Source organism: Peromyscus californicus, unplaced genomic scaffold, assembly GCF_007827085.1.
Source record: "Peromyscus californicus insignis strain IS unplaced genomic scaffold, ASM782708v3 Scaffold_15__1_contigs__length_86483966, whole genome shotgun sequence".
Lineage (NCBI taxonomy): Eukaryota > Metazoa > Chordata > Mammalia > Rodentia > Cricetidae > Peromyscus > Peromyscus californicus.
In genome coordinates, this window is record NW_026294447.1 from 83,006,065 (window position 1) to 83,033,726 (window position 27,662).

The 27,662-nt window shown below is 41.8% G+C and overlaps 1 protein-coding gene across 6 annotated transcripts in view; it reads right to left on the reverse strand.

Moving 5' to 3' along the window:
• Positions 1-3,585: 3,585 nt before the first annotated feature.
• Pcnx4 (pecanex 4) overlaps positions 3,586-27,662 on the reverse strand; it is a 38,809-nt gene continuing 14,732 nt past the window's right edge. For 4 of the 6 annotated variants that reach the window (XM_052739609.1, XM_052739608.1, XM_052739607.1 and 1 more), the window contains 9 exons: positions 23,032-23,211; positions 22,292-22,806; positions 21,961-22,061; positions 21,720-21,839; positions 18,072-18,435; positions 16,755-16,858; positions 11,908-12,938; positions 10,878-11,064; positions 3,586-4,400 (listed from right to left, as the gene is read on the reverse strand). In XM_052739609.1, coding sequence (XP_052595569.1) covers positions 4,149-4,400; positions 10,878-11,064; positions 11,908-12,938; positions 16,755-16,858; positions 18,072-18,435; positions 21,720-21,839; positions 21,961-22,061; positions 22,292-22,806; positions 23,032-23,211 — 2,854 coding nt within the window. In that variant the 3' untranslated portion in view covers positions 3,586-4,148. Of the gene's footprint in view, positions 4,401-10,877; positions 11,065-11,907; positions 12,939-16,754; positions 16,859-18,071; positions 18,436-21,719; positions 21,840-21,909; positions 22,062-22,291; positions 22,807-23,031; positions 23,212-27,662 lie in introns of all 6 variants that reach the window. The other 2 variants (XM_052739611.1, XM_052739610.1) reach the window with 2 other exon arrangements.

A 27,662-nucleotide genomic window follows, 5' to 3' on the forward strand; every position in this document is an offset into this window, starting at 1 on the left:
CCCACCCAAGGCTATCCTGCATTTCTATCTTTTTCTCTCCCTTCTATTTCTAAGTCTCTTATTCCTCACTTCTCAAGAGTCCTTGGGGTAAATAAATGTGGGAGCTGGTCTCCCACATATATTCTTCTATTTTTATGTCTCTTACAAAGAGCAGTTGCAAGTTTTGTTTCTTTCTTTCTTCTCCAGTATGATGATCTTTGCCTTTGATTAGTTAATTCATACCTGATTCCTACCTGTCCTGCTTTGTGTTAGTTTTTTCAATCTTTTTTCTTGCCTAATTGTTACTCCCCTGGCTCCTCCACAGGGTTTGTAGTTATACACTCATTAACGTCAATTTTGCCTTCTGTCAATCTTTGTTACTCTGCAGGTAACGCTGGAAATTGTTATTACTTGATAATTTCAACTTCTCTGGAAAACGTAAGAGGAGCTTTAAACTCTGACACCAACTTATACACTACCACTGTCATATAGTTTCAGCTAGGAACTTATGTTTATTATTATCACTTCTTTTATCTGAGATTGGGTGGAGAGTCTTTCCCTCTGAAGAATTTCCTTTACTATTTTCTTTAGTAAAAACCTATTGAACTCACTGTGTTGGGAAGTGACTTTATCTTAATTTTTGAATTGTTCGGAGGACTAGGCATAAAATCCCATGTTTGCGGTGGTTTTTAGGACTGCAAACAGCCTCCTGGTGTTATTCCGTTGCCCCCTTTTATGTTGAGAAGTTGGCCATCATTTTCATGAAATTGCTGCTCCTTGGAATGTCTTTTATGCCTTCCTGGCTATTTTTGTGACACCCCTTCTGCCACTGTGTGTCTGTACGTTTATGGCACACAGGGCTGTGGTTTTATTTTTATTTCTTATGCTTAGTTCTTGTGGGCCTTGGTGTTCCTTCAGAATTTGGATCTGGGAGTATAGTTTTGTGGTAGACAGTCAGTGTGCATCAAGCTCTAGGTTCAATCCTCAGGAATGCAGAAGAGCTCCGTTCACTGACTCCTGAAGCTTAGTTAATGTCGTTTTCATCTGGGGACTTGTCCACGGATTCTTCTCTGTAGTTTCTACTTCTTCGCTAACATTCTCAGCCCTATTTTCTATCTTTAAACATACTACACATCGCCATTTTAGAGCCCTATCTTATAACTATTGTTTGGGTTCTAAGTTTTGAAATGTGTGTTATTTCCTCTGCTGAGATCATCAACCTATGAAGAGAAAAGCTTCACTTTGGCCCATAGCTTTGGAGTCTACAATCCATGGCTGACTGGCCTGACTGCATTGGGCTTATCCTGGCACATCTGGTGGAAGAATGCAATGGAGTAAGGTGTTTTTGTCATAGTTGAGGTTGCAGGGAGAAGGGAAGGTGTAGGGGATAAGGAGAAATGGGCTTCCTACAATCCTCTGTGAGGACCCATCCCCCAAACTTCTCACTAGGTTCCATCTATTAGAAGTTCCTTCACTTGCCAATGGTGCCACTGTGCGGAACAAGCAGTTCATACATGGGAGGGGATGGCAGACTGGAATTCTGCCAGGTGCTCTATTTTGAATGGATGGTCCAACATTGTGGCAGTTTGGATGACAATGGCCCCCACAAGCTCGTCTATTTGCATGCTCAGTCCTCAGCTGATGAATTGTTTGGAAAGGTTTACATGTGACTTGTTGGCGGAGGTGTGCCACTGGGGTGGGCTTTGAGGTTTCAAAAGCTCAGCCAGGCCCAGTCTCTCTCTGCATGCTGCCCGTGGATCAGGATGTAAACCTCTCAACTACTTCTCCAGCACGTCTGCTTGAGTGCCGCTGCCGCCACGATCCCGCCATGGTAATGGACTAACTTTCTGAAACTGTAAACAAGCTCCCAATGAAATACTTCCACATTTACCTTGGTGATGGTGTCTCTCCATAGCCACAGAACATCCACTAAGGCAAATATTAAATATAAAGTATTGTAAAAAAACAACTTTTAAAAGGAAGTCTAGAGGACTTACATTCACTGAGTGGTGACTAGATACAAAAGGAATCTAGGCCACCTTGACCAGTTTACAGGAGTCAGGATTTACACTGCACTGCCTTGATCCCCGTCAACTTTGAATGTCATGTCAGCCTCATGTGTGCTCAGTTATTCGGGTCCCCCACTTCACTCCTTCCTCCCTGGAAAGCCCTGAGCTCCAATTGCTGTCCCCAAAGTATTTCCTGGCGCCTTGACTTCCAACTACCATTTCCGGAGCTGTCACGGGCTTCCGGTAGGAAGCAGCCCACCCACAGAAGAGCATGTGATGTGGGGATAGCCCCAAAGCAGGTGCCTCAGGTGCTGCATGAAGGACTCACATGTGCCCAGGCGCCATTCAGAGGAAAGCAAGGTGAGGACAGGGCAGCAGACAGCCAGATGTTTGACGCACAGGTCCGTAACAACCTCAACCTTTGTTTTTTGGGGAAATCAGAGATGGAATCTAGACTGGAATGGATTAATAAATGATGAAAGGGGGAACCGTGATCATTTTAGGATAATGTAGGGTCAAGGCATGGCATTATGTTAATGATGAAAACCTTCTCATTTCAAACTGCTACCTTTGGGGATAAAGTCCAATGCAGCCTGTTAATGCAATCCTTATAAGTGACCATTACAAAGAGCTTTTAACCTCATGAGAACATTTTTCTGTATGAAAAAAGATATAATATTGTCTGTCTAATAAATTCAATCAGATAAACCACAGCCAGATGTCTAAACTAGTTTAGGGTGTAACCTAAAACTCTATTTTACTACATTGTAACACCTGCAAAAGTTCAACTCAGAAATTTCTTGGATTTATTAACTGAAATTAGTCCCCAAATAATCTTTTTAACATTGATGGAATAAACTGGTCCATATGCTAAGTAAATGGGCTAATAACAGACTACAATTAGCACACTTTAATAGGCTTAGCCATTTCTAAAGGTAACTATTGTCTTAGGATTCCAGAAGTTCCTGTACATTTAGTTGGAAATCAAGTAAGGAATACGGCAAGTTCTCATCTGAAGGGCACATATCCATTGTCCTTTTAAGTGTATGTAAATCATCCCTGAGCAACAAGAGAGTGGAAATGAAGTCCTGATCACTTTATGGAAATTTCCTCTGACCTTCAATTTTGAGTTCATATACCCAAGACACTAGGAGCTGGTGGCCCCACTGGGTAATCAGTAGCAAGAATTGTATAAGGAGTCAGAACTCTGGGATGGCCTCTGGTTGTGAGAACACCCACAATGAAGAGTACCGTTTTACTTATACATAATAAAAACTATTTGGAAAGATTGGTAAGATTTTATTGGAGAGACACTGGGATGGTATCTCAGTTGGTAAAGTGCTTGCCATCCAAGCATGATGGCCTGAGTTTTATACCCAGTACCCACGTTAAAAAGCCGGACACAGTGGCATGGACTTCTAACTCCTCTGCTGGGGAGGTGGACGCAGATGGGGCTCATCGACTGGCCAGCTTAGGCCACTCAGCAAGCCCCAAGTCTCTGAGGAAGACACTGCCCCAGGCTGACCTCTGGTCTCCACAAGCATGGGTAGGCACCCACACACATGTATACCCCTCTCCCAACACAAAGAACAAGATCTTACTGGTCATATTTTATTTCAAGTGCTTACGGTTTCTAAACTAAAATATATGAAAAATGATACACTGTATGGACTGTTCACACCATGTTAAATGTTAAAACAGTATGACATTTGAAAATACTAGAAAATTAACTACATTTCAAATAAATATATGTATATGTTGTTAACCATTGAAAGGATTCATTATTATTTAAAAAAAACTGATATAAATGTCTTTTAAATATGTAATTATACACCTGCTGACTTTTAAAAAGACAAACTACTTTTCAGACATTTAACAAAGCAGTAAAAAAACCATCTAATCTTGTACAAATGTCTTTAGCTACCAAAACCTATAAGAACTCATACAGCACAAATATTGGCCAACTACTTCTACCCATGTTAGGCACAGAGGAGCTGCTGTTTGAGTCATTCAGATGGCTGAGAATCAGCTTTACAGACCTTAGCTTTTCTCTCAGGCATCCCTGGGGCAAGAAGAAAGTCTAGAGAGGTCACACAACTTAGACTCAACTGTTTAACTAGCGCCTCCTCTGACGTCCTCACACTGAGATGTAAAAACGGACTAACACAAATGTATAGGGAGAGGTTTTGAGGAGAAAATCGGATACCCTAAGGGAGGGTCAGCAGCTTGTACAGTGAGGTTCCTCAGAAGGAGTGGATGAGCCTGGATACTGTAGCGCTCCTCATCATCGTTGGTGGCATAGAGCAGTTCCCATGAAAGATTGGCCCACTGGCCTCGAACCGCCTCAGCATTCAGCTTCCCGATGCGGACCAGGAGCTCCTGAAGCACCAGGACCCTCGCAGTGTAAACGCCCTGGAAGTGTGAAAGGGAGGCAAGGTCACCGAACATAAAGCAAAACTGCCCATCACACACCAATAGAGACTGGCCTTTGAAGATGCACACGAGTTGCTTAGCTTTCCAATCAAGAATTACCTCTGTTTTCTCAGCTCTCTAAATAAATAGAAGAAAAACTTCACTTAATTACTACGACAGCATTTCAGTTACTTAGTGTCTTCTGACTCTGGCCCATCACTTCACGTGGCCTTGGCAATGCACAGTTGTAAATGTTAGTGGATAGATTGTTATTTTCTTTGATGAGACAAAATACTAGACAAAAAAAAAAAAAAAAACCAACAAAAAACCAAACAAACTTAAGAAAGGAAGGGCTGGAGCTGGAGAGATGGCTCAGTGGTTAAGAGCACTTCAATCAGGTCATGTTTTTATTAGAGTCTACATTCCTTACATATTATAGCAACAAACCTTTTATGAGATATGTAGTTACTTTTCCCATGCTGGTTTGTGTTTTCACTTTCTGACGGTATCTTTTGAAATACAAAGTTTATTTTTTCAACAATGTTTTGCTTTGAGGCAGGGCCTCAGATAGCCCAAGCTAGACTCAAATTCTATACTCTGTGTAGCAGAGGCTGACCACGACGTCTTGATCCTCCTGGGGATAGAATATATGAAAGCCCCCCTTTTTCTTCTCCTCCTCTTCATAAATCTTTTTTTTCTGTATTATTTTGGTTTTTTTTCAACATTTTTAAGATTTACTTTATTTTACATGTTTAATTATTTTACCTGCATGTGCCCAAGGAGGCCAGAAGAGGGATCTGGACTCCTGGAACTAAAGTTACAGATGGCTGTGAGCCACATATGGGTGCTGGGAATTGAACCCGGGTCCTCTGAGCCATCCCTCCACTCCCTTGTTTTGTTGAGACAGGCTCTTATGCGGCCACAGATGTAGACTATGAAGTCCTCTGGAACCAGGAAGGACTCTGAAGTCTTAAGCCTTCTGCTGAGATTACTCATGTGCGACCTTTCAAAGAATTTTATTTTTGGTTAGCTGGCTTTTGTTTAAGACAAGGACTTGCTTTGTAGCCCAGGTTGGCCTCAAACTTGTGGCAATCTTCCTCCCTCAGGCTCCGAGGTCCTGGGTTTAGGAAGCCACTAGACCAGCAAATATAGGAAGGCCCCATGCTCTTCCTCTGTTCATCTGTTTTCCTTTTCTGATACAGGGGTTCAACCGAAGGTCTTGGACGAGGCAAACATTCTACCAAGGAGCCATTTCCGCACTCCGGGTTAACCTATTGACTTTCTTTCTTTCTGACACAGGCCTCACACAGTCAGGATGAACGAGAATCTGTGTCATAGCCATGGATAGCCTTGAACGTGTGATCCCCTTGCCCCTACCTTCCGGTAACTATGTTACCCCGTCTGGTTTTATGTGGTGCCGAGAGTTCAGAACCTAGGGGTTCAAGCACCCTACACAAGCTCTCGAGCAACTGGGCTGCCTCTCTAGCCTCAAGGTTTTCCTTCAATTCTTTTCATTCTCATTTTTGATGTGTATGGATGTACATCTGTACACTATATGCATAGAGTGCCTGAGAAGACCGGAAGAGAGTGCTGGGTCTCCTGGGAGTTCCAGATGGTTGAGCGGTGCCATGTGGTTGCTGGAATTGAACCTGGGTCCTCTGGAAAAGTAGGCAGTGCTCTTCACTGCTGAGCTATAGCTCCATCCCTTAAACATTTTATTTTTAATGACGTATATCAATGTGGTTTCATCTGTTCCTCATACTTTTGTTATCATGTCTAAGAATTTATTTTCAAGTTTGAGGTTATGAAAATTACGCTCATATTTTCTCCTAAAATTTCCATGGTTTTAGCTGTAACATTTAGGTTTTGTTTTTTTTTTTTATGCAATGGAGGTCAGTTATTTAATTTGGCGTTAGCTGAGACCTTTAGTAGACAGGACAGCATCTTCAAATAAGATGAATGTAAGTCCTATCCCACAGCACCTGTGAATATGACCTTTATTGGAATGGGTACTTGCCAATGTAACTTTGCTTACAATGGGTACTTTGCAAATGTAATAATGTAAGGATTTTGAGATGCGATCATCCTGGATTTCCATGGATCCTAAGCCAATGTCTGGTATCCTTATAACAGAAGGGAGCAAGAAATCTCCCCGGGACACAGAAAAGAAGGCCCCGTGAAATGGAGACTGGCGTTAGAGCTAGACAGGCTGAGGAATTCGAGGAGGCAGCAGAAACAGGAGAGGTTAAGGGAAGAACTCTTCTCTAGAGCCTTCAGAGGGAGCATGGCCTCCTGACTCCCAACTTGCAAAACTGGGAGACAAGAAATTTGTTTTTTGAAGTCACCCAGTCTGTAGGAATGGCTTTTTGTAGCAGCCATGGGAAAATGGCATCCACAATCTATGCTTCTCTTAATGGAGGGCACTCCACTGTCTCAGTGCCATTTGTTGAAAACAATGACTTTTCCATTACACGGTCTCGGCAGCCTTGTTGGAAATCAGTTGAACAGGACTATTCTTATGTCTATTTCACACACTTACACACTACCTTTATGCAGAACCACACAGGATCAGCTACCTTTCTGGAGTATTTTGAAATTCACAGGTCACCAATTTTCTTTTGAAAAGATTTTCCTGGCTATTCTGAGTCTCTTGACATTTCATGAGTTCTAGAAAACCACTCTGCCGATTTTCACAGGCAGACGGACCTTGAATGGGGCTGTGCTAAGTCTATAGATTAATTGGAAGAGCATTGCCATTTTAAACTTAGAACAATTTTTTTTATGTGCATCGGTGTTTAGCCTGCATGTAGGTATGTGCACTATCTGCATGCCTACTGCCCATGGAGGTCAGAAGAGGGTACTGGACTCTCTGGAGCTGGAACTGCAGGTGATTGTGAGCCATGGGAGTGGTGGTGGGAATTGAACCTGGGTCCTCTAGAAGAACAGCCAGTGCTCTTAACTGCTGAGTCATCTCTGCAGTCCCAGGTATTACCATTTGAACATTATAGTTTGATCACAACATGGGTATTTTATAAACATGAGTGGTTTTACTTGGATTTTTAATTCCTTCTTTCAACAGTGTTTTACAGTTTTCAGAGTGCATGTTTTATACTTATTACATTTCTACCTGTTTTGTTTGTTTTGGAGACAGGGTCTTACTATACTAGATAGCGTGAATTCACGGATCCTCTTGCCTTAGCTTTCTGCATGTAGAGACTCAAGGCATGAGCTACTATGCCTGCCTTGCATTTTTTCCTTGAATTTTATTTATTCATTGTGTGTGTACAGACACATGTCACGGAGGTCAGAGGACAACTTTTGGAAGTTTATGCTCTTTCACCACGTGGGTCCTGAAGAGGGGACTCAAGTCATCAGATTTGGTGGCAGGTGTGCCTTCACCTGCTAAGCCATGTCATTGGTCCTTTATTCTTTTTGGTGTAATATAAGTGGGATTTTGGTTTGTTCATTGCTAGTATATGAAAATACAAAAGATTTTTATACTGACCAACTTCTTATATCCTACAGTTACCCTGAGCAGTTTTAAAATGGACTCCTTACATTCTGAACACAGACTGTACCACCTGCAATAGTGTTCTTCCTCTGTTCTGCTCCAGATGTGTTTCTTTCTTTTTCCCGCCTCAATTACTCTGTCGTCATGGCTCAGTGTTACAGTGGATTTAGGCTAAGTAGGGCGGCACAAGTCTCCAGTCCTTGCAACCTGAGTGACTGAGCCAGGATGATCACAGGGCTTGGGTTTTTATAAATCCCACAACTATCTGGGCAAAATAGTGAGACCCTTGCTGAACGGTGGACAGAGAAAAGAGAAGAGAGAGACAAATCGGGGTTTGTTCTCTCACTGTAGAGGTGGGGAGTCTGTGGTCAGGGTTAGGCTGCAGCGAGGCCGCCTTTTGCTGGCTCCTTCCTCTGTCTCTTATGGTACACACACAGGAGGGTCTAAGGCCACCTTGTGTTATAAGGCCACTAGTCCTATCACACAGTTCAAGATTTATAATCTCATGAAATCATAATTACTTCCTAATACACTGAGGCAAGGGTTTCAGTATGAATTTGGGACAGAAACAACCAGTTCATTACATACAGACATAAATTCCAGCACAATATTACAATTGTAATTATATTTAATAACTAATAACCAATTGCACATCTCAGTGTATCTATACTGTGGCTAATGAATCATTTCTTTTGGGGAGTACTTCAGAGCTCAACTTTTATTTGATTTTTATTTATTTTTTTCTGTTCTTGCTATATATTTTAATATCAGATTCAATTGCTAGAAAAATGTTTTTACTACGAAAGGGTATTGGATTTTGTTAACGAGATTTTTTTATCTACTGAGATAATTATGGAGCCTTTGTTTCTTATTCTATTGTTACTATGTATGACATTAATTGGCTTTTTTATATATTAAACAAATATTATATACTATTCTGGCACAAGAGTTATTTTTATAGGTTGCTGGAACAGTTTGCTAATATATTGTTGAGAATTTTGCACCCATAATGATAGAGTTAGTTCTTTGCCCAATACAGCTTGCTCTGCTGATTTCTTTTGTGTAATTCCTAGAAAGCACTTTTCCTTCGTTACAAGCCCAAGGGTACACTAAGTACGTATCTCAGGGTATCCACCCCATGGCTAATGAATCATTTCTTTTGGGGAGTTCTTCAGAGCTCAACTTCCACTTGATTTTCATTTATTATATTTTTCTGATTTGCCTTTCTCACAGGGCAAAATTTCTGAGCTGGAGCTCTGGATCTGGAGATGTAACTACCATAGGCTGCTCCCTGACAGACACTGTCGGAGACAACACTCTGTGGTGGGCAGAAGGAACTAAGGTCCATTCAGCTCATCTCTTTCCATGTACAGCCTCCATCAAGTGAACAGGCAAGCAGAGTCAAGGCCCTGATTCCTGGTAGTAGCATGTGGAAGGTAAAGCCTCCTGTGAGGAGGCCAGACAGGAACCCACTTCCTGACTGCGTCTGGAATCTGGCCTCAGCATTTACAGTGGGGACAAGGATAAGAACATGGACGTCCCAGTCCCACTGCCTGGGGATGTGAGTGTTCTTTATTCTTGTCCCCACTGTAACTGCTGGGCCAGATTCCAGACGTCCTGAGTGGTGAGCTGGCTGTATGGAACCTAGTGCCTATGCTGAGACACTTTGCTCAGCCTGGGTGCAGGGAGGAGGGGACTGGAGCTGCCTCACCTGAATCTACCAGATTGAGCTGAATCCCCAGGGGAGACCTTGCTTTGGAGGAGGTGGGAATGGGGTGGATTGGGGGGGAACTGGGGGGTGGGAGGTGGGAGGACAGGGGAATCCATGGCTGATATGTAAAATTAAATTAATTATTAAAAAAAAAAAGAACCCGGACGTCCCAGCCTCCAGGGACACTTCTCCCTTCCCTGGGAGTGGAGGAGGGCGAGCACTGTGTCCTTAGTTGTAGCACTCTAATGGAGTTTCTGTCTCCATCAGAGGAAGGAGGCAACAGCAGAGCTCCAATGCCTGGCTTCATGCTATTCTTTAATATTGGTGTTTAAGAGACTTTTCTAAACTAATGTTTATTTGCTATATGCCTTAGGGTTATAACCTTTCAAGGTAATCCCCGCCCCCCCAGCTGAGGACCGAACCCAGGGCCTTGTGCTTGCTAGGCAAGCACTCTACCACTGAGCTAAATCCCCAACCCCTCAAGGTATTTTAAAAAAAAAATCATTTTTGTTGGCAAAAATATGATGAACTCCTTTTATTCTTGCCACAATGCTAGATAGACCTGAAACCCAAAATAGGCTCATTCCATTTTTAATATTGTGTTCAATCAAGGATTTTTTTTTCCGAGACAGGGTTTCTCTGTGTAGTTATGGTGTCTGTCCTGGATCCCGCTCTGAAGACCAGGCTGGCCTTGAACTCAGAGATCCGCCTACCTCTGCCTCCCGAGTGCTGGGATCAAAGGTGTGCGCCACCACCTCCTGGCCCAATCAAGGATATTTTTAAATGTAATAAGAACACGTCCTAAGTGTTTTTAAAAAGTCCTCTATTTGAAGAATCTCCGAATTCTCAAAGGTTGGGTTTGATTCAAATGAAGCATATATGTCGGCAGAAGTAGTAATTTGCCACTTACAAATTAATTTCTCTTCTTGGAGTTAGCACTAAAGTGGTAATTCTTACACTTGAACAGGGCATAAAACCCCACAAAGTATTTCATCAACTATGCTATACAGCAGATTGCATACACTGGCTATCTTATAGATAGATCAGCTGCTGTACGGTAATTCCACAACAGTTTCAACTGTTCCCCATTTGGCTGGCAAAAGAAAATGTATTCTAGATTACACCGCCTGATCATACAGCTGTACTTACAAATGCAACTGTCATAACACGTTATTAACTAGAGTGTCACACCATTTAACAGTTCAAATATTGTACATTTCCCAATCTTTAAGGTTAATTCATGAAAATGCCTTACCATACTAGACTCATAGCCCAGGGAAAACAAGCATGGCTTTTCTTCTAGAATTGCTTCTTTCCACTGCTCTTCAGTCACTAAACCAATATACCAGTCCCTCTCGTATTCTCTGAGGCAGTCGATCAGTTCTTTAAAGTCTTCTATCGGACCCAAACTTGCTTTATCAACCATTAGTTTCAGTGTATACCTAAAAAATGGACACCCAAACAATTTCAGAATAATTTATAATACACTTTAAAGATGAGAGACATCTATTGACTATTTTTAAGGCTCTGAAGTGAAACGTCTCATTTCAAGACAACTCTGGTGGTACATGTGTAACAACCAGCAGGGAAGGGGTGGGAGTACAGTGACTAGGCATCCCTGGCTCTCCAGAATGAGCTCCAGGCCAGCCTGGGATCATGTCTCAACAGCCAGCCTCCCCTAAAATGAAATCATCCATTGCAGATAAAAACTGAGGGAAATGGGGCTGGAGATACAGCTCAGCCGCTGTGGACTGGTCTAGCATGCAGAGCTAAGCCCCGGATTCGATTCCCAGCACCATGTAAACCAGGTGGTGGTGTCTCATGCCTCTAACCCCAGCACTCTGGAGGTGGAGGCAGGCTATGCAGGTTCCATCCCCAACACTGAGAAAAATTAAAAACCCACAAAACCCTCAACAAACAAAATGAGGGAGAAATGAAAACAGCTGAAATGAAGAAATCCAGTAAGTCATATTAAAAATATCCTCTATATAGCTGGGCGCTCAGAAGGCAGAGGCAGGTGGATCTCTGTGAGTTTGAGGCTAGCCTAGTCTACAGAGCGATTTCCAGGACAGCTAGGGCTATTACACAGAGATACCTTGTCTGGAAAAAAAAATCCTCTACACAAACAAAATCAAAAATGTAGAAATTAAACCGTTTCCAATTAAATCATGCTATAGACCAAGCCTTTTCTTTATATTTATGAAAGCAATAAAAAACTGTAAATGAATCTTCTAGTGGTTAAAAAAAAAAAAAAGAACAACCTGTGTATAATCAAAATGAGTTACCTGAATGCTTTCTGAACTAGTTGGAAGAGTTCTGGTTTTTCTGAGAGCCAATCCAAGGTGCCAGAGCAGGGTAAGCCACCATTGTAGACTCTTACTATTTGACCAGGACTAGGCACCATGTTGTCTATTCCAAATAAACCAATATAACAAGCCATCACTGTATGGATATACACGGCTTTTAAAGCTTTATCCTTTGCGATTTCTTCCAGTACATCTGACTTTTCCTCTGAGTGAAAACACTCTACCTGTCTTAGAACGAACTGATACCAGTCTTCTGGAAACAAGGGACTTGCCTCCATTATTCTGGAATGGGGTGTACAGTTAGACCTCCACTCTTCGGGTACACTCAGCAAGTGTGACTGTGAACAACTGAACTCCACGAGAGGTATGGACGCCATGTCTTCTCGCTGGCCCTTGTCAACAGCAGGGAATCCCAACAACATCGTCCTGTACAGGTCATTCTGGGGACCTGTGCTTGTGGAACGGTCATCTGCACTCTGGGAGTCTACTGACCCTGGAATGGGCAGATTGGTTCCTGGTCGATCTTCGAACTGAAGTTTTTCTTTTTTGTTTTTGATAGTTGGTTCATCATCAAAAATACAATCATCAGACCAGTCATGGAAAGTGTCTGAATTTAAACTATCTGAGTCTTCCAGGGATTTGGGGCACGGTGATGTGTTCAAGGCAGGCAGGACCACTGGTAAGGCTTCTCTGTTATTTTCAGTTCTGTGAATATTCTCCTGCAGGCTGGGCCTTTTAGAGCAGTACTGAATAAGCACCCATACAAGCACTTTCACAAGGTCATCTCTAAATTCCTGCAAGTTTTCATGAGAATCAATTATGCCAGTTAGGACACTCTTGGCATCAGAGTACAGTTTCACAGGCAAAACAGCACACGGCATCAAGACATTGCCCACGTGCTCATTGAGGGACCACGTTCGGGGGGGTTCTTGCTGAAAAGCACTTTCAAACACTTCGTCTACTCTCTGGGCTTCAGCAGTGTGGCAGGATGTCTCCTGTAGTTCTAACCCCTAAGGATGAAAGAGAAGCACTTGGGTTCATGGCTGTCTCTTACCCAGGGAACAGAAACCAGTCTCTTGAGGGCAATGGAGTATCTCCTCACACAGATATGGAACAAGCAAAAGCAGACTCCAACCAAGTCTGGAGCAGCTCCCTCTTCAACTCTGTCATCTGACACATTTGATGTTGCATAAAGAGATTACAATCAAGGCTACTTCGATTTTAAAAGAAATTACAGAAAATTCCACAAGAAGTTGGTCACTGAGTATGGCCATACCTTCATAAGACTATCTGTTGTCAAGGTTGAGTCACACATGAAAAACTGTTAAGTCAGACTTGCTTCGTGGGAGGGGAAGGAAAAGCATGACTGTAAAGTGTGTGGTGATAGCTCTGTATTTTTTCACCTTACTTTTTTATGAGACGAAGATAATTATTCTAATGTATGGAAGTACCATAATTTATCAAATCATTATTTTAATTTCTAATAACATTCATGTGATTACTGTCTGTCTCAACCAAACGCAGCATCAATTTCATAGAGCAGCTGTCTTTGGTTATGATTGTATTCCCAGTGTCTAAACCAGTACCTACGAGGAGATGATATGCATAAGCAACTGCTGAACGAATATGTTCTTCTATCAATTTTAGACACGTTAATTACGTCTTAAAGAGGACATAGCCATTTACTCTTCACTATTATAGCTGTTAACTTATTTACGTATATTACAAAACCACTAGTACTTTTGTAACCCATTTCTAAACCACTGCTCCACACCACACCATGGGCTACACAAGACCTCAAGAGATCTGCCATATTCTCCAAGGTTCTTAATATTTCAGAGGAAAAAAGTCAACTCTAGAAGATAAGTAAGTGTGGAGAGTTCAACCGTGAGTGGGCATCTACATCACGCCCACTTCTCCCACAGCTTAAGAGACTATCAGCAGGACAGAGCAGAGAGATTTTAGGAGCCTGCGCTGGGAGGGACTGCTGTAAACCAGTGTCTTCTGGACATGACAAGGCTGCTGCTCTCCCGGATCCACAGGTTGTGGTTGCCAGCCCACGACCAAGCAGTCAACGTGGACAGCGTGGGCAGAGGAGGGAAGGGTTCATGATGCCCCATCCCTAGCTAAGGAGCTTTCGGCAACTGATGACTGCCGGGGGGGGGGGGGGGGGGGGGGGGGGGGGAGATCCGCTTTCTCTGGGTGTGGCCCAGAGGTTGTCAATGCTCCAGCAGATGGTCCTACACCCATGCATATTTAGCACACTAGCAGCACTGATTGGACTCAGAGAGTTATTTAAAAAAAAAAAAAAAGACAGATGTTGGCTGGGGTCCTAGATGAAGAAGGGTCTGCAAAGAGTTGGAGGATGGAGTGGGCGTGGATACGATCTAAATACATTGTCTGCATGTATGAAGTTACCAAAGGGGGAAAAAATAATTCTAGTAAATAGGTTGATGAAGATTAAGTTTTGTAACCTTCAAAGTAATACAAATGTTAGTAAGTGGTAAATCTTAAGCAGCTTGGTCAAAAAAAAAAAAGTAAAGAAAAAAGAAAATAACAAAAAAGTACCTATAAATATTTATGTGTGAAAAAATCATGAAAGACCATTAAAAGGATATATGTCATTGGGTAACAGTAAACTGTATGGCTTAAAAATGTAATAAAGTAAAGGAAAAATACTCATGATAATCTGTTTGTACTTCAGGTGCGTCAGAATGACGTCAGGGCACCTTAGTATACCGACGGACTGCACTGGCACTCAAGTCTGGATTTGGTAGGTCCAGGGTGGAATCAGGCATTCCCACTGGCAGTTAATTTACCTCGGCTGGGGACTGAATTTTGAGAGCCACTGTTGTAAAGGAACAGCTTTTTGGTCACTAGCACTTTCATCCAATCTCTGTTAAGACAAGGAATGGACACATTCACTCTGGACTCAGGACTATTTATTAGAGGTCTGCTCTGTGTTAGGAACTATTCCAGGGCCTTAGGTTACATTCTTGGATAAAAGCATGAGCACTGTGTCCCTGTGATATTACATTAGTGAAGGACACAGACAATCAATAAGAAGCAATCATTTCTTTACTTCTAGAAGGTGTAACACAGGCAAGGCAAGGGCTGGGACTGCGGGATGGAGTGGTCATAGCTTTAAACACAAGGGCTACAACACCTAGAAGTCTCGAAGGTGTAAGGGATTCAGCAACATGACTGATTACCTGAAGGGAAAGGAGACAGCCAGTGGGCTGGAACAGAGGTTAAGTAGCACCTAAGGTCAAAGAAGTAATAGAAAGCCTGGCTATTTAAGGCCTTGGCTTTAAATGAACGAGGTCCACTACAGCAGCGGTTCTCAACCTTCTTAATGCTGCAACCCTTTAACACAGTTCCTCATGGTGTGGGGACCCCCTGCCATAAAATGATTTTATTGCTATTTCATAACTGGAATTTTGCTACTGTTATGAATCATACTGTAAATAAATAGCTGATATGCAGGATATCTGATACAAGACCCCCAAAGGGGTCACAACAGGTTGAAATCCGCTGCACTAAAGGGTTTCCAATAGAGAAGTGACCTGACCGATCTTATTTTCTTTTTTTTTTTCTTTTTTTTTTTTTTTTTTGGTTTTTCGAGACAGGGTTTCTCTGTGTAGCTTTGCGCCTTTCCTAGAACTCACTTAGTAGTCCAGGCTGGCCTCGAACTCACAGAGATCCGCCTGGCTCTGCCTCCCGAGTGCTGGGATTAAAGGCGTGCGCCACCACCGCCCGGCTCCCGATCTTATTTTCAAGGTCATTTTGGTTGACAATAGATTAAGAGGCTACTTCAGTCATCTGGGGTGGGTAAGGGATGAAGATGAGCAGGGTAGTGAAAAGTGATGGAGACAGGACTGGGTGTCTCTGCAGACTGAATGTAGGAAGCGCAGAGGTATGCATTACTTTAGACCTGAGCAACCACAAGAACAGTTGTCTTGGAGGACTGCCAGGCTCTGGGACTCTGATGTGAAGAGGTCACAGTAAAGAACTCATGCAACAAGAGCCTCATGTCAACTGCTGCTGACTGGCTAAGTGGGGCGGGTCTGAGGATAAACACAGGAGTTAGCCAAGTGAGTCACTGAGGACCTTGACAAGGGCAGGATTGATAACAGAGTCAAAGACCTAAGTAAGGTGAAGACAGATGGGAAGGATGGAATTGGAGACTTAGAGTAAACAATCTGAATAAAGCATTTGGCCCTTAAAAGAAGAATAATGGTGTAGCATGTAGGGTAGTGGGGTGTAGGGAAGATCATTTTTAGTAATCCAAAAACGTTTATATGATACATGTGAATTTAAGAAACCACTGATTCACATTGTTGAGATGCTCAACTAGATGGATGACAAGAACAAGACTAGGAAATGGGGCTGGAGAGATGCACAGCCATTAAGAGCACTAGCGGCTCTTCCAGAGGACGCAGGTTCGATTCCCAGCACCCACATGGTGGCTCATAACCATCTGTAACTCCAGTTCCAGGGGGTCTGATGCCTTCTTCTGACCTCCATAAGCATCAGGCATGCCTCACACATGCAGGCAACACACCCATACACATAATAAATTGATAGTAATAAATTTGTAAAAAGACTAGAAACAAAGTCAGTTTAGTTCCCATGCTCTAGGATGCAATGAGCACAAGTCAGCTATCAATATGTGCTTATTGAAATATATCTTTAAAAATCATCAGGTGTTTTCATCAACCAAGATCTGCTTCTTTCAAGCTAAGTAATGGTTTGATGTGTACATAACAGGTACATTTTAGGTATGCTCTCTAAAAACCACTGGGGAAGGTTCCAGTGATACTGACCTTCACATTAACGCAGCAGTAGGAATAGCCACGCTCGAGGACCATTATCCATATTAGACGATCCTCAAAACGGCCCAAGTAATGAGAGCCAGGGAGGAGGGGGCCTAAAAGAAATCAGAAATGGGAAGGAAAGTAAGAAATAACTCTCTGAGCTTGTTTTAGTCCATTCTATGAAAATTTAAAATTAGGTATCTAGAACCCTATTTCAATGACTTTGTCCATCATTAGGTCAATAGAAAGAAGAACCTGCTGCATATCGTGAGGTGAAGCTCTTCAGGAGCACTCAGAAGAGACAATGTATAGGTGACAAGACATGAAAATTTAGGATGTTTGTCAGAAAAATGACCAGGTGGAAACTACTGAATAAAATGCCAGACACACGTCAGACATATATATTAGGGAAAGTATGAAAGGTATGCAAGCCAATTTCACATTGATCTAAAAGACAAAATATAACAATGTCTTATGGTTTTGAGATTTTGTATAATTTATACAAAATATATAAATGTACATCATTTATATATTTTAATATATAAATATAATGTATATCATTCGTGAGGCATAAATATTTTTAAAGCTTAGGTCCTCTTTCAACACAGTATCTTTGAGACTTATTCATGCTGACTGCAACCAGTGCAAGTTCATTCACAGCTGATAGAATTCACTGTATGAATACAGCTGAATCTGAGTATTCCTTTCCTGGCTGATGAACAATTCAGGGATTTTCATTTCTTCCTCATTAGAAGTAACAGTTGTGGGAACTGGTTTTGGTAAGTCTCTTTATTCAACTGTGGCGTTGACAAGTAAACTCAGCAGGACCGGCTGCCATCCGGAAGTGTCGCTCACTAGGGATTCTGAGCGAGTGCCTGGTGTGGATCTTTCACTGTCGCTCACCGTTTGTACACAGTACACCTGCTTTCCTTTACAGGTCTCCTGACGGATGTTCTACGCAGGGTGACCCACACAAGCATCTTTACGGATGGAACCTATGGTATCCATCTGATAGAAATTCACTAGAAGATGGTGGAAGTTATGAGCAGAAAAGTGTTTCTATGTTTCGATGGTGAGCTTGTCATCTGAGTTTATTTAAGCAAATGTTTTCCTTTTCAAGCTGTCAAATCACGCTAATGAAATTTTCCCTAAGTATTTTTATTTTATAATTTTATCTCCAAATAAGCAGCAGAGATATAATTCTACTTCATAGTTAGTCTCTGCCTATACATCAAAGTACTGGAACCTGTTTTATGGTTGGATCAAAAGGATTTTGTTTGTGTTTTTTTGGTTCCTAAGAACTTTGGGGCCCGGCCCACCGCTCACCGAAACTTCCAGCTGCCATTGCAGTCTGCAGCGCCGCGGTCAAGCGGGGGACCATCTGCTGGTAGAACACGGTGTCTGTGCACACGCAAGCTGTGGTGCCCACCGCTCCTGGCCAGCTCTGAACCGGACGAGGAAACCCCACCAGGAAGATAGGAAGGGTGAAGAGGGGCAGTAGAGGGGATGATAGCAGTGCCGAGAAAACTATAACAATCAACACACAGGGAGCGAATACAGTGTTGAGGACACACAGCGCTGTTGTTGTTTTTCTGTGCTGTTTTTTTTCTGTCCATGATGCCAAGAGTACAGTCATGGCAAACTGCAATTTAGTGATGAACTGAAGCACACGGTCTCGCATGACACCAACCTGTGGATACATAAAAATAATTATGTATTATGCCTTATGAATTTTCAAAAGTCACAAAAGGAAAAAAAAAATCACATAGTAATTATATTACTGCCTCATTATTTTGAGGGAACAGCTCTAACATGTAATTCCTTGTTATAATTTTCTGCAACCTCAAAATTAATAAACAAGAAACTACATTTAGGGTTTCTATTGCTGTGAAGAGACACCATGACCATGGCTACTCTTATATTTAAAAAAAAAACCCAAAACATTTAATTGGGGCTGGCTTACAGGTTCAGAGGTTTAGTCCATTATCATCATGGTGAGAAGCATGGCGGCATGCAGGCAGACATGGTGCTGGAGAAGGAGCTGAGAGTTCTATATCCAGATTGGCAGGCAGCAGGAAGAGAGTGAGACACTGGGCCTGACTTGAATATCTGAGACCTCAAAGCCCACCCCCAGTGACACACTTCCTCCAACAAAGATACACCCACTCCAACAAAACCACACCTCCGTATAGTGCCACTCTCTATGGGCCTAGAGGGGCCATTTTCATTAAAACCATCACAATAGCCGGGCGGTGGTGGTGCATGCCTTTAATCCCAGTACTCAGGAGGCAGAGCTAGGCAGATCTCTGTTAGTTCGAGGCCAACCTGGTCTACAAAGCGAGTTCCACGAAAGGCGCAAAGCCAAACAGAGAAACCCTGTCTCAAAAAACCAAAAAAACAAAACAACAACAAAAAAACCCATCACAATAAGTTCCGTCTTTTTTACTTTCTTTCTTTCTTTCTTTTTTTTTTTTTTTGAGGCAAGATCTTATATAGCCCAGGCTGGCCTTAAACTTGCTATGTAGTTGAAGATGACCTTGGCCTCCCAATCCTCTTGGCCTCCACTTCCTGAGAGGTTAGGAATACAGACCCCAGCTGGCACTGGCAGGTTCTGGGCATGCTTGGGATCTTTCATGCAAACTCATCACTCCACCAAGTAGGCTACATACTCAAGCCAAGTTTGGTCTTTCCAAAAACAAAACCAAAAAAACCTAAGTTACACTACACCACTTAAATCTTATGGGTAAATAATTAATCACAAGCTATTAAATTAGGTGACTAGGATAAACTCTAGGAAAACACACATATTGAAGCCAAATAAAGAAGAAAAAAAGACTAGCTTGATAACAAGAGTGAATTAGACGACACTGAATTAACTAAGATTAAACTAGTATTTTTATATTCAAAGTATAGATGTGCTAGTTAGATATATTTCATTTCTAAAATGTAGTACAATAATTAAAATTTATGACTCAACATGTATTCAGCTAAGTAGTATTTTGTTACTGCTATTTTTTCTTTTTCAATAATTATTCTTTCTGACAATTTTATACATGTATACAATGCATTCTGATTACACGCCCACAATCCTGCCCACAATCCTCTCTTACCTCGTCTAGCCTGTCAGTCCCCATTCTTTACTACAAATCTTCCTCCATATTCATGACTTTTGGCTTTGTTACCTGAGTTTAATGTGGGGCATCTGTGTGATGCTGGGTTTGGAACTGTCCACTGAAGCCTTGATGGGTTTGACAATGGGCACACAACTGAAAACAAGGACTCCCCAAACTACCCACACAGAACAGCTGAGGTTTGGATGCCGTCAATATTATGAAATACTATAAACTATAAAACACCTAAATATTAATATTTACTGGATATTATAAAACATTAGGAATGGTCAATACCAATCTTTTTCCAGAGAACGAAAGGATATGGAATACTGTTAAACTCTATGTATTTATTTATTTATTTATTTATTTATTTATTTATTTATTGAGCTGAGGACCGAACCCGGGGCCTTGTGCTTGCTAGGCAAGCGCTCTACCACCGAGCTAAATCCCCAACCCCATTATTTATTTATTTATTTATTTATTAAGATTTATTTATTTTATTATGTATGCCTGCAGCTCAGAAGAGGGCACCAGATCTCATTATAGATGGTTGTGAGCCACCATGTGGTTGCTGGGTCTTGAACTCAGAACCTCTGGAAGAGCAGCCAGTGCTCTTAACCTCTGAGCCATTTCTCCAGCCCCTGTTAAACTCATTTTATGTGGTCCTGATATGTAAACCAGACACTATCACAAGGAAAGGTAGCCACAAATACACATATACACATGGCTTAGACACACATCTTGAGAATACAGATAATACCACCACAACATATGAAAAGTGTTGGACTACATGGCCAAGCAGGCTATTTAGGAACAGAAAGTTGGTTTAACAATCAAAACTCAACATATCACACTATGTTAAACACAGAAAAAAACATTTGATAAACTCTAGCACCCTTCATAATAAAAACACTTACTTAGCAATGAAGGGTACGTTATAGGGTAGAGAATATCTATGCAGAATGTTTAATGATAAAAGACTGACATATTAATGAAGGTTAGACACTTTCCTCATGAAATGCCTTTTCTCTTCAAGTGAACATTTTCCTGCTTCTCAACATGAAACAAAACAACAATTACAACAACAATAACAACAAAAATCACTACAGACAGCACTTCACACCATAAGTATGTCATAATAAAAACATCAGGTAACAAGTGTTGAGAATGTAGAACAGGGGAAATCTCATATACCGCTAACCGTGTATTCCAAATGGTATAGTTAGGCTGGAAAGCAATGTGCCAGTAGCCTGAAGCATGAAATGTGGATGACTAGATTTCTACAAATATACCTGTCTGTCTGTCCATCCATCCATCCGTTCAACCATCTACCTACCTACCTATGTCCATGGGAAATAAAAAATACAGCTGTACAAAAATATGTACACAAATGCTCACAGTAATATTCTTGTCAACAGTGAAAAGCAGAAACCTAAATATCTATCATCTGATGGGTGTGTGAACCAGAAGGGGTCTATGGACACACTGGAATTTACTTGACAACAAAGAAGTACTCATATATGCTGTATGAATGAACCTGGAGAGCATATTAAAAAGCTGAAGAAAACAGATGTAAAGACCACACATCCTCTGACACCACTCAGGTAATTCATCCAGAAGGTGAAAATCTGTACAGAGCAAAGCAGACACACGGTGGCTGGAACAGACACAGATGACAGGGAGGGTGCGATGGGGAACGGCTGTTAGTGCATACATTTGGAAATGTTGAAAATGTTAGATGGCAGTGATGGCCGCACTGCTCTGAATATGCAGCACTGATGAAAAAGCCTTCAAGTGGGCGAGTTTTATTGTCTGTAAAAACCCAAAAACCTCTCGACAGAGCTGCTAAAAACATACTTACCAATAACAGTCTCATGCCCGTATTAAGGCTCCTGTTCCACCAGCAGTCTGTGTGGGATACCATGTAGATTGCCCACACAATCACAGTCTCTAGTAAAGCATTTTCTGTGTTCTGCCACACCTACAGTATATAAAGTATCCACTTTTATCAGGTAGAATTCAATAATCTAAGCAAACTGTTGAATAAATACCACAATTACACTCCGCCACAGGAAGGGCTGTGCAATGCATACTGGGATTACCGTTCTGAAAGCCCTGGTGAATCCGATGGAGACAGTCACAGAGTGCAGCCCATGTAAGGAGCTATCCAGTGCAAGGAAGGCCACCATAGCCAAAGGAGACACTGAAGCAAAACAGACAAATCGGGGTGAATTGGATTTCTGCAGAAACCTCTCCTGCCACAGTTTATCTTGGTAAATAGCTTTCATGAGTACACTTAAGCAATTAACTGAAAAACTAATGAGTAACAACAAAAACGAAACTCAAATATGAAGAGTAGTAGGTATACAACGTACATGTGAGGGGTCTTTCCTGACTACCATTTGTAAGAGCCAGGAGATCGAAACCGCCTACCTATAGTTAGCAAGAGCCACCTGACCACCCCAATCTTCAGGAGCTTCTTCTGCTTTTCGGAGAATACAGACACAGCTTGTATATTCTTTGGATAAAAAGGGTTTCGAAAAATTCCGAAGATGTAGATGCTTTGAGTTTCTCCCAGTATCCACAGCATTGAAAGTAACGCCATCAGAACATAGCCCAAGATGGACTGAGAGTTGCTTCTGGAAACCTGGGAGACGCCGGCGTGGTGATGCAGCAGCCCTGCCTCTAGGAGAGCCACACCCAGCACAACGGTGCACAGAAGGCATTCCTTCCTCCCAAACCGATGTCCACAGTTGCCTGGGAAAGCCTTGGGACCCCTTTCTACTCTGGGCCTGGCCACACCGCGCCTGAAGACCAAACTCAGGTCACTTAGGTTAAGACTCAGTAAGAATCCAAGTCCAGTCATGAAAAGCACCACACCAATGGTGCTGGGGATAAAGTAGGACACGACAGGTGTTCCAGCAGAAGTGATGAACATTGCCAATAACCTGTAGGGAAAAGAGGACAGAAGATTTACTTGAAGACCAGCAGGACGGCTCAGTGGGTACCCGAGTTCCATCTGGAGAGCCCACAGGACAGAAGGAGGAAAACGAGACTCCTCTAAGTGTCATGGCAGCACATGAGCACTTACCCCCACACCACACTAGAGAGAGAATGAAAAAGTAAAAACAGAAGTTCCATCGACCTTCAAAACTCGAAACCAAACAACTTACCGTAGGTGAGATGACATGGATGAGCCTCCAAGACCAAACTCTAAAATCTGCTCCACTGCCCAGAAGAAAAGGGCATCGGGTGGGGGGAGAGTCCCAAGTGCCCAGAGGAAAGGCAGTAACACAAACAAGATGTGCAGAATCTGATTCACTTGCTCTAGAGCTGGTATATTTACAATAAACCTATAAGAGAAAATACTTAAATCATACAAAGTACCAAAGAGATCTACAAAATAGCACATATCACAAAAAAGCAAGCTTACAGGAAAGGCCATACTCCCATATCTGTGTGTATTCTGCCCACTGTCCCAAACCAGCAATGACCTCACTTGTGCACCAGCTTTACAGATATCTGGATTCGAATATGCCAAGAGAGAAACTAATACAGCCATCTGCAACACCGAATGCAGGGATTTAAAAAACTGAATAAATGAGGCTGGGACATTCTCCCCCTAAACCTACACTGGCTGAAATCCTACCAACGATTCTCAGACTTTACAAGTGTAAGTAACTCTGGGGAGCCAAGCTGTAGCAACATGCATTTACTAGCAGCTCCTCTCTTCTCTTCTCTCCATCACTGTCCTCCTCGTAGGTCTCAGATTTGAAGTCACTACAGATAATAGCATAGGACAGGTCACTGGGTACTTAATTAGCATTAACAGTACACTTCTATTTTAGACCAGCAATGTTATGGGCTGAAGACATATTTGTATAATACAGTCTCCTCAGAGCAGGGGCAGCCCCTCTTTAAATGGAGATATTGATACTCAGTAAAACATTTAGAGTTAAACATAACAAAACAGATTTAAATTGTTGAATAAAAATGGAAAACATTCTCAACCTTCTGTTAATTTTTCAGAATAAACTTAATCAAACACTATGTCAAGGGGCTAAAATGGTAGCAGTACTAATGGAGTACTAGAGATTTTCAAGAGAAAAAAAAAAAAACAAGACTCAGACTTAGAGCAGAATTGCACTTGAATACCTGAGCTGTTGAGAATCAAAACACAACTGTCATACTTCAGCTTTAAGTTTCCACAGTCTGAACACAAGCATACATTAACTATGGCTATAACAATGGTCTGCACATATTTGCTCATGGGCATGCCTGGCCTACGTCAGTCAGCGTGCTACTTCACACTCTCTGTCCTTCTTTCAAATTGTCATAAGCAGGGAGCAAATGAGCTCAAGATCAATATGCGGTGCTCAATTAGAGGACATACTTTCCAGTGGTAGAATTTGAAATAAAATATACTCCATTCTGAGAAGAAATGTCCAATGAACAAAAAGAATTAAGCAACACATAACAACCTACAGGTGGTAATGGACACCAGGTTAGTCCGTTCTCAAAACCACCTTCCTCTTCAAAATATACTCACGAGCAGAACTGCATGAGAATAACCAGGCTCAGCAAATGTTTTACAAAATAAAGTTCTATTTTGAAATACTTTTCTTAATAAGCAATGTCTTAGCAACAGTACTTACCAGATATTATAAACAAATATAAGGATATTATATAAGTAAATATAAACCTACAGTTAAATTAACCAAATACAGATTATTTTGCTCCATATATAAATTGACCTCCAAAAGATGGTTACTGTAGTTAACTACTTTATATGGGAAGATACTTAATGTTTCTGATAACATAACAGAAATTTCCTAGGATTAAAAAAAATCAGGTAATAGGAAAACACGGTTTTGAAATTAACAACTATAAAAAAATATTTTGAATTCTATGTATCTGAAGATCCACATGCCAGGAAATAAAACATGCCCATACCGCGGCTCAGAGGCTGTAAATGTATAGCATCTCTTCCGATAACTCTCAAGTCTCTAAGGTGAGTACTGTAGATTTAACACTTGTTTTTCATACTCTAAAACCCATAGAAAGCTATTTACCATTCTCACAGCACAACCATACTCCACAGAGTGGGGAGAGAAAAAGTTACTGTGGGTTACGTCTCTTCAGTCTTCTTTACTATCTTTAGAGACAAAGCTAAGCAACAGTTTGGTATTTCTGTCCAGCGTGGGAGAGCACACACACTTTATCCACAAGCTAGCTGTGTCCTCACACCTACTAATCAAAGACTCTGTGTCTTTGTCATCTCGAAGGCACTTTTTTAAAAATGAAAGGTTAACTCTCCCATATTGAAACTGCCATTTTATTCCTTAAAAACAAGTGTGAGGCTTTCTTTGCCTCATGCTTTGGTCTATAGTTAAAAAACCCTTTGTAATTATGAAACCTTTAAACATTGAAGCAGTACATTAAATCCAACAAGAATTTAGCAAGAAATAGTTTATGCACTTCTATTTATAAATGAATAATGCTGTTTTTAAGAAAATGCAACAAAATAACTTAGGATTATTTAAAATGCAGAGATATACTACAGCAGGCATTAGTTTCTGACTTCAGAAATTTTTTTTTTCCAAGACAGGGTTTCTCCGTGTAGTTTTGGAGCCTGTCCTGGAGCTCGCTCTATAGACCAGGCTGGCCTTGGACTCAGAGATCTGCCTGCCTCTGCCTCCCGAGTGCTGGGATTAGAGGCGTTCGCCACCACTGCTCGGCCTAACTTTAGAAATTTAATAGTGGGATAGTAACTTACAAATTTGTATTCTGATTCAGGAGGTGTTAATCCCATAGATGTGAAGAGAAAGGCCACCAAACCAATATGGCTAAATTAATTTTAAAAAGCTTTATTCATACACACAGGCTAAGGTGGGGTTCAAGAGATCAGCATTGAGTGTGGGAAAGACAAGTTTTTTATAGCTCAGGAGTAGGGAGTTTCCAAAAAGGGGATTTGGCAGGCAAATAAGTGGGGGTCACAGAAGCTGAGCATAACAAGGTCATAAAACTTTTATTTCAGAAGGTTTAGAGAGTTGCCATTTCCTGGAACAGGCAGTACAGACCACGTGCAGTTAAAATTACATGTAGGGCAGAGGCCAATCCTTGAAAAACAGATTTAATCACAGAGAGCAATGAACCAAGTTTGCCCTTACTGTAAAATGGCTTTCAAGCCTAAGATAAAGGCAGGCTGGTTTATCAGAGGCAGAAAGATTTCTGTGAATTAGAGGCCGGCCTGGTCTACATAGCAAGTTCCAGAATAGCCAGGATTACTTTGAGAGACTCTGTCTCAAAAAACAAAAACAAAACAACAACAAAAATACATTCTGAAAATTCTGAGTCTTATAACCTTGGGGTTTTAAAAAGGTTGTATATATTCATTCAACGTTATAACTAACTTTTAAAAACCAAGCATTTAATTGTAACTTGTTAGTAAATGATGCTACCAGACTCCAGCTAATCTTCCCATTTATGCTCCTCTTAAATATCTGATTAGATGAAGAACTACATAGGTCTTACATTGTCCTCTGATCTACAAATGTAGATAAGAGTTAAGGACATCTGAGGTCAATTTCAGCACATAAACTGTCCTTGTATTTTCCAATGTCAACTTACACAATACAATACAACTTACACTACAGTAGACTAGATGGCTTCAAGTCGTAGAAATTTCTATTCTAAAAGGTGAGAGAGTTGAGGATGCTGGAAGCCCAAGACCACAGCAGAAATGAGAATGAGCGCTCTTGCACACACAGCAGACGAAGCCGCTCTGCTGGGCCCCTTCTTCTAAGGGGCCTCATTCCATCAGATCAGGTTGCACGTTCCGACCTGGTCACCCTCAAAGGCCTTCCTCCTAACTGCATTACACTCAGGGTTGAGCAACACACAACTCAGTCTACATTGCACACCTGCCCAGCCCACAACGTAGGCTCTTCTTGAAAGATGAAAACCAGCCCAAGACTGTTCCGCGGTAGAGAAGGTTTATTGTAGTTACGAGGGAATAAACAGCCAGAGGTATCTGGAATGGTCTATGGAGGATGGGGAAGTGGAAGAGTGAGAGAGGAAGAGAGAAGAGAGGAGGAGGCCAAGAGGGGAACCAGGAGCCAGGAGCCAAGAGCCGAGAGAACCACGAGGGCGTGTAGCCAAGGTGGCTGACTTACACAGGGAGGAGAGGCCGGGTGAAGGGCGGTGCAGCTCAGGGGCCGGGGAGGGTTAGGGTAGGAAGCAGGGTATGCCAGCCAGGACTCTGTAACAGGTCTGCAGCCAGTGTCTGCTCAGATTTGTTAGAGAGGCACCCCAGTGAGCCATTTGTCCTGAGTTTCTTTAAGACCTCACACTTCTCACAGACAAAAATACATTTGTGTCCCAGTGGTTCCCAAAGTCTTAATTTTTTTCCAGCATTAATTCTAAAACCTCATCTAGGTATTACCCAAATGACCACCCCAAATGTGCCTATTCTTATCTATGTACCACCTACATTTAGCTATGGGTGATGCTCAAGGTACAATCCATCCATTCTATTCCAATTGTGAACCTGAAGAATTAGGTTGAGGACTTTCCACAGTGGACGGTGAGACAGGCTAGGACAAACACTCTCAATAGCAAACAGTGAAAGGGAAAAAGAATGGGTGAAGCTCTCTTTTACTTTATTATCACGTTTCCATCCCTTTAACTCAAACTGGCCGCTTCTGGGGATACAATCTGTACTGACTGACGAAGAGACGCTGCAGCCTCACCCTAGTGTTCGCATCAGAATCTGTTATAAAACAGATTGGGAATTTTCCAGATT